General features: G+C 41.8%; 3 protein-coding genes across 3 annotated transcripts in view; all 3 read right to left on the bottom strand.

Annotated features, from left to right (window-relative positions):
* LOC126564129 (protein MCM10 homolog) overlaps window positions 1-18,918 on the bottom strand; it is a 297,632-nt gene that overhangs the window by 19,159 nt on the left and 259,555 nt on the right. The gene's annotated exons all lie outside the window — the stretch shown is intronic.
* LOC126565482 (cytochrome c oxidase subunit 4 isoform 1, mitochondrial-like) overlaps window positions 1-18,918 on the bottom strand; it is a 174,031-nt gene that overhangs the window by 4,351 nt on the left and 150,762 nt on the right. The window lies entirely within an intron of this gene.
* Window positions 17,099-18,158, bottom strand: LOC126565295 (SUN domain-containing protein 3-like). Its single transcript, XM_050222460.1, has 5 exons — window positions 18,024-18,158; window positions 17,677-17,964; window positions 17,450-17,611; window positions 17,204-17,382; window positions 17,099-17,137 (listed from the first exon to the last, which is right to left on the bottom strand). The coding sequence occupies exons 1-5, from the start codon at window positions 18,156-18,158 to the stop codon at window positions 17,110-17,112; spliced, it is 792 nt and encodes a 263-aa protein (XP_050078417.1). The 3' UTR covers window positions 17,099-17,109.

The following is an 18,918-nucleotide window of genomic DNA, read 5'->3' as shown; positions in this document are numbered from 1 at the left end:
AACCTAACCAACTATTTTTACAATGCTTCATTCCTCTCCCCTTTGATATCTACAGATCTTTGAAAGTGAGTTTGACATCACTGTCGTAGAACGTGCTTTACACACACGCTGGTAGCCAGTTTTTTCCACGCAAAAAGGGCAAAAGGCGTGGGCTTTTGCACCGAATCACCCACAACGACAGGAAGAACTCGTAAAGCAAACGCAGCGCAGCCCCGCGAACCGCCGACCAGATAAGATCGGATGGTTCGGAAATGGTCTGTCGACAGTGTGCATAAGCCAAGCATAACAGGAAGTTCTGCTAACAACCTAGTTTTTGCCTCCCTTGCTTCTCTAGTCTCTCTCACTTTCTTATCACTACCGAGGCTGAACCGTAACGAGTGCGCCACATACATGCGTCGTCGCACAAACGAGAACGAGAGCCTTCAACTGATCGTAAATCTTCTTCCGCGTCAACGCAGTCTGGAAATGGTCGGTTGCCGGGTTTTTTTTTCTTATTCCTACCCCAAACAAGAAACTATCAGTTAGCGAGAAAGCATCCAAACAAATGAAAAAAAAAGGAAAATGTGTGAAAAATTGCGATACTCGTGCTGTAATCATCAAACCTGTGAAGAACGCGCGCGTACGCACAAAACCCCAATTCGCTTTACCATGAAATAAATGCCTCCGAAAAGTTGTTACTTATTGCTCATTCACAAACACACCGAGCCTGGGTTTTACGAAAAACGCGTGCGTTTCCTAATGGTTTGTTGCTGTATTACAAACAAAGAAACTCGTCCTCCTTTCCCCGTGAAAATGTTGCCACGAGCAGATGGGTTCATTTTCGCACTAAGGGTACGCATTTCATACCCGCGATTGGGGGGTTTGCCACTTTCGTACAGTGCAAGCGAATTTTTACACCTTATGTTACGCACGATTTAGGAGTTTGCCACGGTTTCTAATCTAAGCTAGGCCAACATAAACAAACACAAAGCGCCACAGATGAATCATGCTTCGTCGTGTTGGTGCCTGCGTTCGGTGACGTACGGGTAACGACGAATGTTCCTTATCAGAACTGTCACTCGTAGCCAATTTTTCCCATGATTTGGGAGTTGGGAACCGGAGCCATTTAAAAAAACGTGGTTTTCCATAGGGCCTCAACCGAATGTGATTGAGTTGGATAAGCTTCTCCATTTTCCTACACTCCCAGAAAGGCTCACAGAAAATTCGATTGTAGAATAAATCTGCTGTACGATCGATTTGGGCAAAGCTGAACGCTGGAAAAAGCTTTATGATCTCACATAACTCCCTGTCGCGTGCTACGTGTTAGGACCTTCAGCCTGTTTTATGTGTTTCACTTGATTCAAATTTCATGTCCTAATGGAATAGAAGCATTCAAATTGCACAAGAAAAATTGTTTCAACTCCAAACCGATCGATCACTAACCGATGATGATGTTCAAAATGGAATAGAGAGCTGAAAATTGAAGTCTAAGAATGACTCAAACTCCAGTGCCCACACACCCATCTGCACTGCACTTGTGCAAACAAACTCCAAATTCAGCACATAGCATGGGACTGAAAATATCTATGCCGGGGGCTTGATTAATTCGGAACTTTGAATTCTACATTCGCTTTTATGCAACTTACTCAGTTTCTGCTTATCAACCATTAAATGCAAACCGACAAAAAAACAACAACTCACGATCGAACAGCAGCTTTGTTGCTTTGTGCGACGGTGCAGTTGCACACATGCAATGACTCACGCCGTACCATTCGTGTATTAAAGGTAATGGGCTGTGTATGTTCCTTTTCGCTTCGTACGTTGCTCATTTTGACGATTCTTGTCGTTATGGCCAAACGGTACCCCTTGTTTAGTGCTACCATTAGTACCAACACTTGAACAACGAGGGAAGTAAGTTGCTTTATTTTGTACTCTTGTTGGAAAATCCACTCACCGATGAGAGCTAGAACTAACCCGAACCTGGGGTAGCCATAAGGAGTAGAAGGAAAAACAGAACATGTTCGGGGTACGGTACGGATAAATTCTGGGCCGTTGTTTCTCTATTCGGGCCGGACATTCACGAACCTCCTTCACACCCATCGAAAAAGACACATATTTTAGTTCTGGTGCTACATTGCTGCCATGTGCTGCCGGTGGGCGATCGAGCGACTTTCACCATATCGTGTGCAATGTAGTGAGGAAAAGGTTTCTGAAAATCGAGTAACAACAACCTGACCGAAATGTAACAAACCGTTGGTAGGAACGTTCTAAACATTAGGTGGCGAGCGAAAAATGGAAGAGAACCAACCTTTGGTTGTTGGTAAATAATTTAAATTTGAAAACAAAACGGTTCTACTAGCATCGTGTGAAGAAGTGCAAAAATCAATTATTCATCTTTGCTATAATGCAAAATTTAGAATGGTAATGCAGGCATTATAAAAAGACTAATATCTGAGTGCTGTGGAATTGTGGATTTAATTCTGCCAGAATTCTATATTCAACAATATTTCTATAGAAAAAGTGCTGTAAGGCTGTTACAGATAAAGCTTTGCCTTTTCAGCCCTCTCTGGGTCTTGGCGATCAGTTCCTACTTTGTTTAGGATACAGAATAATTGTATAATGTTCTTCAAGGGTGTTTGAAACTGTTGTAAGGATCCCAACGCCCTATCTGTCCTGGAATCAGTTGGAGAGCGAGTGATCCAGTGGCAAATCAAGTAAGAAACTAGAACGAGCCAAAAATCACCCTAACAGCGGACCAAAGGGAAAGTCTCTTGAACAGACTCTTGGTAGCAGCTGATGTCAGTTAGGATACTTTTGAATTGTCGATACTCTCAGAGACATTAAAGACATTTTTCACGAGCCCTGTCAACATCTGAATGATTGTCTGTAGATCACAAATCAAGCGTCTTGACCAAGTGTGTTATTTGTGAAAACGTCTAGCTTTTCTATGCTCTTCGACACATTTAGAACTATTGCTTTGATGCCTAAAAAAGCCCCTAAAATAGGTATAATAAGTGGTTAAATTTGAATTGATTCTGGCCAAGTTAAAGTGTGCAGAAAGCATCTATTCTTATTCCTGGCTTAACTACATGGTATAGGTCGCACCGGTGGTCATCGATTGGCTAACTCTTCTTGGTGTAACAACCCTTCTAGATCACGCCGACCATCTAAACTACGAGGGAACAGTCCGGATGCGATTTGGACTAAATCTGGACGCTTCTACCCCCGGATCGCCCCTAAATTAAGCGTATATATAGCTTCTTCGCATCGAGATAAAACTCATAATGAAAACTTATCTTATATTTCTAGTTATGTCTTCAGACATTGCAATATGTTGGTTGTACATAAAATAATAGGACACAAGGTCGACCGGACCAAGAATCCGCAAAAACTAGTCTTTTTCTTTGATGCATACTTTAGTAGTCTCTGGCCATAGAGTAATCAAAATACAAAACAAAGTAAAAGGAGAAATTCTAAATTCCATCTTTAAATTGGATCTCGTTGGATTGAATCACACCACACTTCTAGCTTAATAAAGAAATATTTTCCCAGAAATCTTCCATCTTGCCATTAGGCACAGGAAAAGCCACCGTATAACAACGCAAAGATGGTGTTATTCGCCCCTTCTTCAAACAGCCACAAGTTGCTAAATTTCTCAGAAACAACCCACTTCATCGTTGGCGGACGCACAGCGAGATGCAGAACGAAAGAAACAAAAAAAACACCCCCCCCTTTCGGGAGATGACGCGCACTGGGGCGCTTTATCATTGCAAGGCCGCGGTTTTAACGTTTCAAACAAACCGAAAGCAAAAAAAAAAAGAAACAATATTACGATACGGTATAAAAGATAATCGAGCACGATCATGTGACTCATACGTGCAAAATAGTGGCACCAAAAAAAAATTACATACATTTCGGTTTCCGTTTCGCGAGTGCGATTCGCAACAGGTTCCTAAGTTCTGTTGGGACAGCTTGCCAACAAACAAAAAAAAACGAACCAGAAAAGCACAAAGGGCACAAAGTTTGGCGCATTAATTTCCTGTTTCGTGTGAGAGCAAAGTTTCGGTTCGCTTTGCCGTAATTCGCCATTGTTGATTAATTAATCGACATTGGCCAAAGACACAAAAATGAACTTCAGATTAAGAAGTTTGCGATGGGAGGGGAGGGCAGAAAGGGCTAATGTGGCGAACGGGGTGAGGGTGGGAGATAAAATTGGCCAAAAAAAAAGGGGAACATGTCTTTGTGAGGTTTCCTTCCGTTCCACGGGAGTGACCATGGCGGTGGCCGGTGCCGGAATTGAATGCTTTTAAATATGATATTTTCCACCCAATATTGCTTTACTCGCCCGTAGTCTTGGGGTTGCTTGTTGCTGCTACTGCTGCTGCCCTAAAACAGCCATAAGATTTAGCTGATTTTTTTTTTGTTGGTTTCTTCACTCGCTTCACATCTTGTCACACATCTCATCACATCACAACACTTGTGAGGCTGCTGCTGCGTCACAACAAGACGATGACATTTTATGCCTCGTGATCGATCGCCACGGGCAATACAGGAAAGGGAAAAAAACAATTGCTGCTACAGCTGCCGGGTGCAACTGCTGCAACGGCGATGTTCAATTGTCGCTAATAGTGGCAGCAATAATACTACTAACAGAGACATTCGTTTCACAGACACACAGAGACGCGGACTGATCGCCACAAATCGGCACGAGAAGTAACACTTTCGCGGCACACTATTACTCCCCGGGACAGTAATTAGACACTTGAGAGCGAGAGAGACACACACAACAATCACACAAAAATGGCTTCCTTGACGATTGCATTACGCCTGCCCCCACCCTTTGAGGTGGAGGTTGATTGCACTCTGTATGCACTTCGCGAACAGATGCCTCCCACTAGGCACTACACAACCAGCGCCAAAAAAGGACATTCCAGGCGCAGCAGATTTCCCAAGTCGTCGACGCAAGTGGCTTTTGGGAATTGCTTTCCGTGTCGAGTGCATTCCACAGTGGATGCAATATCCAGAATGCACTTCACTTGTCACTGTGCTGCACTTATCTGTAACCTCTTTATTACCTTAAAGCTTAACCAATACATACACGCGCGGCTTGAAAGATCGTTTTAACGATCGTTTATGTTTAGCTTGATTTAACACAGATTTTTACTACGGTTTGCAACAACACTTGGAACTTTGTAAAACTTTTCCACTCTAATTTCCTGTTTTCTCAAGCCCCGTTTAAAGCAGCTGCCTACCACCACTCGTATGTTTCCCTAGGTTTCTTATAAACACTTACGAATCTGGCACACTGGTTGAATTTGGTTGAACTTTCGACACTAGAGAAACCGGGACCAAAAAAAAAAACAAGATGAAAAAATACGCACACCGTATGTTTCTGTCAATCAACAACAACAACCGCGGACCGGAAGAAACAAATACGTAGCGGCATTCGCGTCGTCGTACACCGCGCTGCTGCTGCTTGTGTGCCTTGCGCCCGGCTACAAAACTCCGATCAAACTGACGAACACGGACGGACGAGTGAGCGAGCGTACCCCGCCGCGCTCGTGTTGGAATTGGTGTTGGACAGCACAACATACACACAAGGGAGACAAATCCTCCTAAGAAGAATAAAAAAAATAACACGGGGCCGTACACGACAGAAGAGAATAACAAACTCCCACTACCCTCTCGCAGCATGCTTTTGCGGGTGGTGTTGTGAACCAGCATAAAGACGACGCAATACAGTGACAGTGAGGGAAAAACGCACACCAGAAAAACAAAAAGCAAAGGCACACATTCAAAGTGGTGAAGAAACAGGCCGCCGCTCTCACACTTGAAGAAAGACGTGTGAAGACGCGGCTGATTTTTGTTTGAAGGGTTTGTCAAGCGTTTTTTGGTCTAAATTAATATTTTGGGGTGCATTTTTAAGTAGAATTAGAATGGATTCTTCTGTACCGCACAAGACATTTATAGTTTTCTACGAACGAGTATACGAACATGATAGTTTCAATTTTTTTCACTGCAAAACGGCCAAGCCATGTAAATAAATAGTATAAATTTAAAGATTTCAGAGAAAGCAACGAAGGCCTTCAACGAATGACTACTTAAGTCGTGATAAAGTTAAGAAATAGATGAACATTATTTTAAAAGACGTTGAAGACCTAGATTTTAAGAAGTAAAAAGAAAACCACTTGTAATGTTCAACACAGTAAAAAATTTATTGGCGTTTGGTGTATGATCTAAACCAGTTTTTAAGGCGTTTGTTGGTTTGAACGCGGCAAATCTGTTAGCTTTTCATCCAAACTGTTAACCAAAATTAATCTTCTATTTATATAAAAGATTTTTCTATACATTTTTAATATCCATATCCATTTTTAAAGTAACATTTCGTATAAGATTGTGGCAAGGTTCTAGAATTGTAAAAACAAAAACTGTTCAACTCGATTTTTTAGCACACCAGCATTTTCCACGTTTCTCCACAATCATCTTGCTTTTAACAATTGCTGGTAATTTTTTACCAAACATATTACTTTCAAAAAATTTACGAATTTGTGATGCACTTCAGTAATTCATTCATGTTATTTCTTTTCGCTTGTTTCCTTTTTTTTGCTGCATGGTTGTTTGAAATTTAGAACGAGACCATCCAAAACCTACACCTTTCTTACAGAAGTCCACATTCGTAATATTTGAGGAGGTAAACTTGCCGAGATCGAGAAAAATTCATTGCGTAGTTTCTGAGTTTAATAAAACCTTTTCTTTTTCGAACATCATTTTTAATATCAATTTTTTATTTTATTTTATTTATTTTAAATAAAATTATAATTATTTTAGTAATTAAACCTATTGTGCAAATAATTTTTTACTTTAATTGTATTTTGTATCTTCTTTGTTTGCATCGCTTCAAAGAGTATGAAACCGCCCAACAAAAGAGTTGCCAACCTCTGTAAGAAAACCGGTGAGCGTAAAAAAATATGAGAGAGCAAAACATATTTAGCGAGAGGGGCTCAAGTTTGAATATGAATGAATGGGGTGAGCTTTAGAGTGTGTGTGTGTGCGTGTTAGAAAAGTAGGGGAAAAATCCACCCCTATTCTAAGCAGGTATGTGAGAAAGAATGTACGCGTACTACGACAAATGAGGCTGTGGTCACAGCACAGCAAAGGGTGTTTGGTTTTTTTTGGAGAATGTAAATAACAGCTTTTCTTTGGATTTGTTTTGTTGCTTTTTAACTACTCTTGTGTTCGTAAACATTGATTTAAGAAGGCTTAATTAGTATAATTTATAAGAATTCTTATTCTTTACTTCTCTGAATTATTCTTGAAACATACAATTGAATACTCTTCGTTTTACTTTCAAAATCAAAACTTTGAATTTTAATTAGTTAATTCTATTTTTATTGAATAGCTCCAAAAAAGATCACAGATCACAGGACCACATAAAAAAAAAACAGATTTTGTTCGTTCAAACATTAATGAAAAATCCATCTATAGCACTACAATCTCAAGTAGTCTTGGCCTACCAAATGTGGTTTCCTTTTGATTCGATACCATCCATCGTTGAATAGGCCGTTGGAAAGGTGCGATTTTCTGTATTGTTTATCTTACCAAAACATATCAGAATTTCCCAATTGGATTCATCCCAATTTTCATCGATTTTTCAACAACAAATCTGATGGGATTTATTAAAATTCAAAGAACTTTTGAACAAAGTAATAATAATAACATCCGCAATGCCGTTTATCAGTAATCTCCACACACTTATCAATGTTATCCCCCATTGCCGGGGACGGAGGCAGCATCTCTGCATTTGCATTAGACATATTAGACTATGGCCACGAAAAAACCCACCATCTCCGACGTTGGGCACAAAGGTTCAACGAACATTGCCTCTGCTGCGTGTGTCCGTGTGCTTTGCGTAGAGCGGTTGCTTAGAGACGACACCACGATGACGATGATTATGATCGGGGAGAACGTGAATTGACTTTAAATGAACCTCCACAACCCATAGCCTCGCAGCAGTCGCACCGCACTATAGCAACACGCAGCCCAGAGCCCGGCCTTATATACTTTTGCAAATGGTTACCTTTAATATTACAACACATGGCGCCGGGAGCTTTCTCACACTCTCACGTTGTTAAAAAAAACAACGCAATAGGACCGCAACTAACGCAAGACAACAACAAAAGTACGACCAAAATAAAAATCCCAAGTGCAAATTTACGTCAGTTACAAGCTGGTGTGTGTGTCAACGTGTGTGATGTCCTTTAAAGCAATCTTTCTGTACGTTTGTGCAGAATTTATAGTACCTTCTGAACGGCCTTTTATGAAGGAAGGAATCTTGGTAAGACAAAAACGCACCTAACGCAGCACACAGCAGCGAACGGATTTCGTCATCGATCGGGACAGGTTTCACATCGAGGTGGGGAATCTTTACGACCAGAGTGGATATTTGATGACGTTGACGTCGAAGCTATATCGGTAGCACGCACCTTAAACCACGGATACAAACACCTAACGTTATCTCTTCTTTCCGAGGAATCTTTCCATATCTTCGTCAGCGTACAGGAATGATAAGATTCAAACTTACACAGCTCAAATGTCATATAGAAGTGGCGAGATGTGTGTTCTATTCTCCTCAATTTGCAGTGTTTAAAAGCAAGAATTATCGTCGCAGAGCAATACAACATTTTTCAGGAACTCTTTTATTTGCTTCAATCAATTTTTAATATCAAAATGTTTCCTAATTTACTCCAATTTTTATCACCAAAACTTCCGATTGAACTTCATCCTTCACCCCGCTGCTCGTCACTGTTTTCCACCGCATAAAACAAAAACCCAACGCTACACACCACGTGCTTTTCTTTTGCAAAACTTTATCCACTTGCCGCCAAAGGAAGACGTGTCCCACCGCTTGACATCTTCCCGGTTGCACCGCTTCTCATGCACTGGGGGAAGTGCTTTTTCATTTGCTATCGACAAACCCCCAGAAAGATCGGTTAGCTTTTTCGCAGCAGCCAATTCCCCTCCGAAAAAAGCACGGGGCGCGCGTTTTTACTGCGGAATGTAGTGGTGTCCGGGATGAAACTTCTTGATCCTTGGCATCGTCGGGGTGTTGGCCGTGGCCATCTGCGCGTTAGAGCGAGTAAGCACATCCGAGACACGCGCTACTCTCCCGTGTGATCGACCTTCACTCGTGAGTTGCTACTCGAGTGTTTTTGGAAGGAATTTTTTGAGAAACACAACACAAGTGTTTCACCAATCCAGGAAAGTCATCCCGAATCTGGAGACAGTTTTGGTAAAAGAGTTGATATCGAAATGATGCTGACATCCTAAAGAAAGCTTGCCTGAATATCCAATTAAAATGTTAGATTCAACTATAGTGAACTATTGGTTATCTTCTATCCGAAAAAAAGGGACATTGCATCTTTATAAAAATTGTTGGTCCCTATGAGCACGTTGCACACTTAAAGAAATGCGGAAAAGCTGTACCTTTTTGTTCGCCATTCTCATGGACCAACCTTCCCCAAAAGTGGAAGTAGCGTGGAAAGCTTCAAGAGAGGGACCATCATCATCCCTCCATCGATCGAAAAGTCCAACGAACCTTCCCAACACTCACAAAAGGGCGGGAAAAGCTTACGTACTACTACGATAGCCAAGTGCAATTGGCCGGAAGGAATGCAGTAACATAACGATGCCGGAAGCGTACTGATTTTTCCTTATGAGCACGAACCGTGTACCATTGCACACCAAAAGAAAAGAGAAAACCCATTCCTGTGTGCGTTAGTGAGAACATTGTTTCACATCCTGCCAGTTCCCGTTGTCAGGTAGGTCCAATCCCGTCCAATTGCTCGAAGGAGAAGGCCCGGAAGGTTTTGTTATTTCAGTACTAAACAAACTGCCTTCCCCGTCGTGAGAAAATCGGGAGCAGCTCTCGGGAAGAGCGAACACGCAAAGGTCCTTTGATCCTGCGAGAAGTAAATAGGTATAGCATAGCATAATATGGGGTATAGATTGCCCAGGACATGATGATTAAGCTTTTGTAGGTTTGGAGCTAAGGAAGACGGGACAGGGTGGGGTTCCGTCTTTGTTTGTTTTGGTGAAGAAATGGTAAAAGCTCTCTAAGCTTCCCGCAAAGACGATGCCGCTGGAAATGGATTGTTTGGTGGTGTGCCGGTTATGTGTGGACATCGGTAAATAACGTCTACGCGCAAGCACGTGAAAGCGAAACCTTATGAAACTCGATTTACTGTTGGCGGAAGAATAATTCTTTTATTGATAAAATAAATTCTAGAAAATACAGCTTTTAGACACCTGTTTTATTCTCCCAACATTTAAAAAATTTACTAGACAAATGAGCTTATAATAAACTGCCAAGAAAATGGTAAAAACAGATATTAAACCAGACTAGATTACAAGATATAAAAAAAAAATCCTGGAACACATAGACCATCAAAAAACACCACATCCAAAATCCATAAACAAATAGCAACAAATAATTCAGCTGGTTAATTGATTTCTAGATGCAGCCTGCTAAACATTTTGCTACCATTATCCGGGCAAATCTTGGGCAGTTATTTTAGGACCTTGAGCGCAATCGAAGCTACGGGATCGAAGTCATCCGTAAGCGAGCGGTTCGAGTCGTATTCCCAATTCCAACGAGTTCCAATCGGCCCGTCAGTGCAGTAAAGCTCGACTTTTTGGTACGGCTCGGTCGATGGGTCCGGGTCAGGGGCTAGGCGAATCTTCCGGAGTTGAAGCCCACCACAAATTGTAAATATTGGCGGATCTGCCTCGATCGGCTCCTGTTCGTGGTGAGAAATCCAACCCATAGGTACGAATCCAACTCCGGATCGATCCATAAAAAGAGTCGTATAACCCATCACTATTACAGACCTCTCTGAGCCTGAACGAACAGTTTTTGCCATCCATCTTGGCAATAGAACATGGGTTTGTTTGAAAAATTATATTATTTTCTATTGAGAACACTGGTAAGTCTCTCCGAACGATGACGCACACTTCTTCAAAAAGATTGCATTACAAAAAAAAATAATTTATCGCACAATCTGAGTGACAGTTGCGACATAAAAGACGTTAGCTTAGGCATGGATGCAGGTTTTTTGTATAACATTGACCATGTTGTCTAGAGTACATTTTGAACTAGACGAGTGTAAGCTACCAGGCAATAAAGCCTCGGAGCTTGGATTAGCAGTTGCGAATCAACCAATAGTGCTGTAATATATTGAATGTATACAGTTCGGTTCGGCAAAGATCATATATAGACTTGATAAGACGAAAGTGATTTGCGTGTTTGAAAGCAAATCCTGAGCTTCGGTTTTTTAACACATTAAATTGCATCTCATTAAACAGCAATACATACATATTTTCTACTTAATTGGCTCTTCAAGACAAAAATTCCAAGAGGGCAATGTTCAATGAACCTTACCCGGGCACATAAAACCAACATGCTTAACAGATGCAAGAGGAGTAATGGTTAGGAGAAAATCTCAAATGCTTCAATGGAAGAAATAATGCAACCACACAACGATAAAAACAACCACAATGAAACGTTTTTGCAGGGCTAATGGAAAAAAAGCAAGCAAAACGACGAAACGTGTCTTGCCAATAAAGAAAAAGCTTTTCCGAGGTGCATTAATGCAATCAATCTTTCGCCGACCAGAGGGTGTACTTCATCCACTCTCGTAAGGGTTCGCCAGAGTTCAGACGCTGGTGTACGAAATGGTAGAAAGTTCTGCCAGCTCAATCACACAACAAAGGGACATGCGGGAGGGCTAAGGATGTGTTTGTGCAGAGGATGATGCACCTTTGGCTACGTCGTGAGATCGTATCCTGTAAGTGGGCAGCCGTTTTATTTTATCATATCCATCGAATGGTGAAGCTACAGAAGGAGAGCATATTCGGGTGGGTCGAGTGCGAGCGATGCGCTTCTCGGATGAAGGCTTTAATCGATCGACTTCAGTCACTTCAAACGAGCTAGGAAAGCGCTTGCTTTATAGTGCTTCCTTGTCCACATTCTTTTTACACGTGATTACCCTGCAGAGAGCTTTAACATTAAGCTAGGGTACGCGAATAAAACCGCTCCTGGAGGTTAATAATATGAGCATGCTGATTAAAGCCTCATAATGTTCTTCCGGCAAACCATCAGCGACGGAGTTGAATGTGTTCCAGATGGGTTTAGTTTAGGCTTGTAGAATGCAGCTTGTTACGAGTTTATTTCGCCGCGTTCCCCTTATAAAGCACAAGTGGAACATTTTTTTTATTAAACCTTTAGCAATAAAATGAGTACGAAATTAAACAGCAGGAGAAAACACACCTCTAAAAACGAAAATCAGAGCACATTTGCGCTCCGGTAGGTAGCACGAAATGGTGGTGCATGTTTTCATGGCATTAGATTTTTTCCCCATGTTTTCCGGCATTAGGCATGTTTAACAACACAATAAAGTAATAAAAAAAAAGCGTAACACAAGCTTTAGATGAGGTAGTTGAGAAGGAAAATTGAAGCGCACCTTAAGAGCTCAAAGTATGTCACCATAATGGTTCCGTAATACTTTTCGGGATTTGATCACTGAGGTTTTTATTTGCTAATCTATTCTTTACAATTTAATTATTAAGCAATTGTTCAACGATTTTTCTAGTGTGTTTGATATTGTCAGCTATGTTTTTTTGAGGATTTTTTAGATATTTTTGAGAAAGTTTACAGTTTCTTAACAAACTTTTATCTCTGAATGCACAGTTTTTACTGAATACATAGTAAAAACTGTGAAACGAATTCAACATTATACAGGAATGCGTCCTAAAAATCTCCAGACGAATCTAAAAACGTTTGGAAAACTGTCGACTGTCTGTCGGGTTTTGAAATATCGTACAAAACGTAAAAAAAAATCTAAACGATACCCGTGCACTAACCCTTTGTAACTTTCGCCCTGAAATCTTTCAAACTCTACCGATGCAATCCATTATCCGCAATCAAAAACAATCCATTGCGGTACACCATTGCGACCTCTACTCCAACCAAAATGCCACCAGCACTGTGTGTCGGTTGTTATCGATTACGGATTTGCCAGCCCGGAGCTGGCAGAAATGGAACTATCATGCCAAAAAACCGAAAACAGGAACCCCCCGAAAGAAGACGTTGCTATTTTCATTCACCATGGCAAGGTCAGCAATAGACCGCCAAAGGATGGGTTCGCCTGTACGTTAGTGGCAAATCTTACCGATTATCCTTGATCTAGTTAAGAAAATTTGGTCAACAATATTATTGGGTGGTCGCGTATTTTTGGCAATCAACGAAAGTGTTTGTTTTTTGGGGGGAGTGAATGAAATAAGACCGTATAACGAGCGTGGGACATAAAACGTGATAACAGTAATCGTGGTGAATAACCAGTCGTACTACGCACGTCATAATTAACACCTCCCAAGGGAATCCGGACCGTACCGTTCATTAGCACTACTTCCCAGTATAACGGGGTAAGACCTACTGTAGCAGATTGATCGCCCCCACCTCTGGCTCTTTTACTTCGCGCTATCTACGCTATTTAATACCAGCATGACCCCGAATCCCAAATCAAATCCATCCGACATAGGAGCCGAAAAAAAAATGGGCTTGGTCTATCATTGAGGGTAAAACGAATTTGCGTGTCCTCACCGCAGTGAGACATAAAATCGAAACGCCATGACCACTGTGTCGCAGGGAGAGACACGATAAAAAAAACGAGGAACAACAGAACGAACCTATTAGAACGTCAACACGCCAAAAGGACATCACCACCGTCACAAAGGTCACAAGCCAAAGCCCGACCAAGGCTCTGTGTGTCTGTCCAAGTTTTGGTGTACCATTCGGGGATCGCTCTAGCTGGGAGTGTTGGGTGAACACAGTGAGCTTTACGAGACATTGGGCCTGCCGATTTCCGACAATCCTAGTTCCAGCGATACCGTCTCGCAGTGGCATCCTCCAGTTAGTTACTGACCGTCAAGAAGGTATCCCGTGTGTCTATGTTTGGTCTGCAGCTGAAGGAGTCTTCAATCCAGTTCATTAACAAGGTGAGAGAAAGTGAATATCAAGAAGCGCTTATGTTTGGTCAATTTTTCTTCGCCAATTCTGTAACCGACACTATTCAAATTTGAATGCTGAATCATACGCCAATATGTGCGACAGTTCACAAGGAAAAAGATAAACACGCGCGTTCCATCGATGATTCAACGACTTCACGTTCCATGAAATTCCTAATCGGCTTCTCTCAAGTTCGCAAGTGAATCGCGGCTCATATGCAGATTTGTGTTGCTGGGTCAACATTCATTTGTTTGTGTCCTTATTAATCGTGTATCAAACCGGTTTACGGTGTGCTTCTTCCACGTGGTTCTGCTTCTTTTAGTGGGTATTAACAACAGCGACGTCACTTTAAGGGTTGTTATTGAAGAATGTGCCTTCAAGCTCCATGCTTGTTGATACATTTTTAAAGGCTTTTTAAACACTATTTAAAATTGTTTTCCACAATCATCAACAATGACGCTCATATTTACCTAAAACTTAATCTTAAGGGGACCTATAAAACACTCACCTGTATCTCGAGTAAAATCTCCTGTTTCTTCCTTCGCAGCTCTATCAATAGTTTTTGCTGTTCGGGTGTTAGCTCTAAAACGAGAAGAAAGGTTCAAAAATTCAGTTGCTTACTGGTTATCAAAGTGCAATCAAAGTGCAGTGCAATTACGTCTTATTCGAGGATTCCAATGCGGACAATTCGCCAAACACACAAACACGACGAGCGATACCAGTGTTCGTCGTTGGTGTAAAATTAGAACTTCAATCCCGGTCCCAGTCTTCAAGTCCCGGATAACGTAACCGTTGCTGACACGCCGCACGACGGTCAATTTCACTCTAAACGAACTCTTTCCGCCGCGGGCACGATTTGGCGGCATGATACGGTAGCTTTCTTACCCTTGCGATGGGTAATCAAAAAAGCAGGATGAGGAGAAGAACAGTGCGGTGGCCACCACCGTTTACCTCCGGCGATTCCGGTGATTAGCATTTCTCTTTGCTCGGTCGATCGAGAACCTCAAGCGTTCTTTTCAATTGTCTGTGTTGGCATTACCACACATTAGCTAGTTAGTTGGCCCCCTTTTATCCAGGAACGGAAGGGACGAGGGACGCAATCGGGTACTTGAAACAGCACTCACCAATGACTCCCGTTATTAGCCGCCCCGGTTCCAGCGCATCGAATCCGATTGGCTGAAATGACTTCTATTTTCGGTAATCCATTCGAACGTGTGCACCCCATAATCGAATGGAGCCGGATACCCGAACCCGATGCAGGAAAATAACCTGTGCGTGTGTGTGTTTGCTTTGGAAGTTACAGGAAAATTTAAAGAAAACATTGCGCTGGCAAACATAAACAACGCGGCCATTTACGCAGATGCAAGGTGAAGGCAAACACCCCAACTGAAGGAAAGTGCGGTTCCACGCGGGTGTGGATATGTCGACAGATCCAAAACAGGTGTACTATTACAGCGTTTTGGAATAATTAATGGTGCACGTTTATTGATTGTTGATGAAAGGGAGAAAAAGAAAAGCGGAAAGATAAGAATGTTTTTGTAAGCACCAGCAAGCTTCCAAGCAGGCCTATTTTCCACATCTCACTATGGTAGCCATGGCAACCACAGCGGGACACTTGGATTTCAAGTGGTTTTAACAAGGAATTTAAGAGACATATTTTGCTTTTTTAACAAATTTCAAACGGAATTTGCCACCGGGAATGGTATGGGGCAACAACAGAAAAAAGTGAAACCCCTGCTGGCTACGTAACAGACATACTTCGCAATGTCGGTCGGCAAAAGGTAGGCAAGCTGACCCGCGCACGTTAAGCCTCATATCGTATAGGCGTCTGTGCGGGCAATTACGCTCAAACGTTAATTACGGGGCCGTTGCAAGGAACCTCGCGGCGGCTTCACTAAGCTGGTTCTGCACCCAACCCATTCCCCGTAGTATAATGACATACACCTCGAGCTAATGCTACCCTCGGCCAGCTGGGAGAGGAGGCTGGGAAGCAAACAAAAGCGCACAAATAAGGGTGAAAAAGGGTGCTTCGATCGAGGTCGCGACATACCTGGCAGTGGGAAGTTTTCTGTGTGCTGCGAAATGTTTGACATCGTTGCGTACGAGCTTTCCATTGTGTTGACCATTGTGCTTGTCCCCGTGGTTGTTGCCGTCGTCGGCGATGTCGCGGATGCGCTTTTCCGAATTTTCCAACCAACTAGGATGAATCATGCACGCGTATTACACGTACTGGAATGCAAGCCACTGGCACTATTCGATAAACGGCACAAACTATAAATGGTTCGGTCTACCCAACCGCAACGGATCACAGAACCATACAACAACAAAAAACGATTCCAAAATCAATTAAGCAACAAACGATTTTCACGTACGGTTGCTTGAGGGATGTAAGAACAACAACACAGCCACCTCAGAGGCGCTCCACGACGCGAGGGACGGGACTTTCCGAACTTTTCACTAAACACACTGAGCAAGTGTGGCACCTGGCTTGCCTGTTTTACAATACACAAAGCTTAATCACACAAACTACACATTTTCACAAAACACTTGGCCTACAAATTCTTGTCGCGTCTTTGTATTGTAGTTATTTCTTTTTTTTTTTTGTTATAAATACGACTGGCTACAAAACAACCATCTTTCATCGAAGCTAACGTCAGAAGCCTGTTTTAACGAATGTGTCAAAATCGCAACCTTTGACGAAGTTTTGCTCGCTGTTGGCACTGTAGGAACTTGAACGGACATTTGAATCCTATGTTTAGAACGACTGTTTTACACAAAACATCGTTTTCCACATATTTTTGGATTGCTTTTAATCACGCTTACGAATCAAAACTTCTGGTTTCAAAACAAAAACAATTTTTATTTACATTTAATTATTACGGTCCAGTGCCGTATTGTCGGAACAAAAACAATTATTCACACAAAAAATGAAGAGTTACCACTGAAAAATAATCTTATAACATTTAAATTTGACACCAAATTTGATTAATGATTTTGAGATTCCACTCGATTGCTACTTGGAGATTGTGTGCCTTTTTGGATAATTGATTAATTCAATAAGCGGATTGTTATTCGGGTGTTCCATGAATACGAATCCTGCAATAATAATGACGATCAATCAATTAATATGCTTTCAAATTGTTCACAAACAATTCCGTTTACCTATAGATGCAAGTGTATTTTTCACCATAGTTCGAATGAATATCAATTCGTACGAAACGAACGATCGATACGCTACGGTCCAAATCGAATTCAAACGTTTCCAAAAACGTAGTCATATAATCGAAAGTGAACGTTCCAAAATAAATCTCCTTTTTCGTGCTGCCTGAATTGTGTGAACCCTGATCATGGAGGAGAAGTGCATTAAAAATTTAATTTCAAAATACTTTATCGGCAAAAACCACATACCCAAACTGAAAATTCTTTTAAGGCGCTATAAACATCCGTTTTGATCGGTAATGATGATTTCGGAATGTGTTCTATTGTAATGGCGTTCAAATGTACATTCTTTGCCAGCTTTAGCACTATCGTTCCCGAGCTTCCTTCCAACGCATAACAGGTACCACAGTCCTAAAACGTAACAAATCATTTAAGCATTTCATAAACGCTCAGCAGGATAAATCAAGTAAAGCTACCTGTATAATGCATTGCATCTGACTATAGTTGTCGCTTACGGAAGATAGCATCGAGCTTACTCTACTCATTATCGAATTTTGATGTCTCGACGATGTAGCTACCGACACAACTTCACCACCGAAAATACTTGAAGCATAATCGGCCGGTCCAAGTTTATCAAAGTTGAGCTGCTCCAGCAGAGTAATTCGATCGTTGAGTTCAACAAGTTCTTTAAAACATTGCACATTTGATGCAGTGTCAATGCTGACTTCATTCGGAAGCCCTTGATATTGTTTCTGTTCTAGTCGCTTGAGGATTAGAAAGAAAGAGTCAAGTTTTGATAACGAAATGTTTTCACTTTTCTTACCTCTTCGATTAGTTTCCGACTGTGCAATTCATTTTCTGAAGCGTTCTCACCAACAAAAACTTGAAACAAGGTAAAACATACCAACAAAATGCATAATACGTATACAGGCAAATACTTTTGATGAGTTTCCGACATTTTGAGACGAATACGTTTGCCAACTTTCAAAACAAACGCAGCATACTGAGCATCGGGCAACTGCTTTTCATCGCCAAATTGTTCAAAGAAATCGTCGTTAAAAATCAACCCTGTAGATGGCGCTTGCATCGGCAAAGAGCAAAACAGGCGAAAACGACCAGCTGTCAGTATGACGTTCGCAGCAAAACAAAGAAAAAAATATGATCGGAAAGAGAAAGAACAACAATACATTTCGTCGCAAACATTTTCGCTTGCGGCGCAGCACAGTGATCAGCAAATCAGCACTTCTCGTACACTTTTCCGTAAAGATATTCTGTCTGTGTCTTTTTTTTTCGTTCGGTTAGTTCTCGCCACTCGCACCGTATCGACGTCATTTGGACGAACGGCGTAAATTCGTACAACGACCCACATTGTTTGTTGTGGACCAAACAACCCGTGCCCCTAGGTGGCACGGTAAGCGCACCCACATCCACACGGGCAACAACGTATCGGAATCGAGTTTGCATTGGATTGTGAAGTGAATGGCTTGGCTACTGTTGCATTCGTCACCCGGTGTAGTGTGCACGACCGGAAAAAACAATTGTCGTGAGTGGAAGCATCCGTAAATTGGAGGGCGAATCTGTGGCGCACTCCCACAGCCAGTTCCGTTGAGCGCTGTGAAACAAACGCGTAGTTTATGTTGTCTAAAATAAACAACATTACATCATACTTACTATTACTACGACGAGCGGATAGAGAACAGTGTCCCTTCGTGCGGTCG

The sequence above is a fragment of the Anopheles maculipalpis genome, chromosome 3RL (genome assembly GCF_943734695.1).
Source record: "Anopheles maculipalpis chromosome 3RL, idAnoMacuDA_375_x, whole genome shotgun sequence".
Lineage (NCBI taxonomy): Eukaryota > Metazoa > Arthropoda > Insecta > Diptera > Culicidae > Anopheles > Anopheles maculipalpis.
This window is presented reverse-complemented; position numbering and strand designations above follow the sequence as displayed.

Coding starts and splice junctions, on each gene's coding strand:
- LOC126565295 (XM_050222460.1), bottom strand. CDS start 18,158: ATGTCGGAAACTCATCAAAAGTATTTGCCTGTATACGTATTATGCATT. Junction 17,383..17,449: donor TAAAAGAATTTTCAGTTTGG/GTATGTGGTTTT, acceptor CTCCATGATCAG/GGTTCACACAATTCAGGCAG. Junction 17,138..17,203: donor AAATACACTTGCATCTATAG/GTAAACGGAATT, acceptor TTATTATTGCAG/GATTCGTATTCATGGAACAC.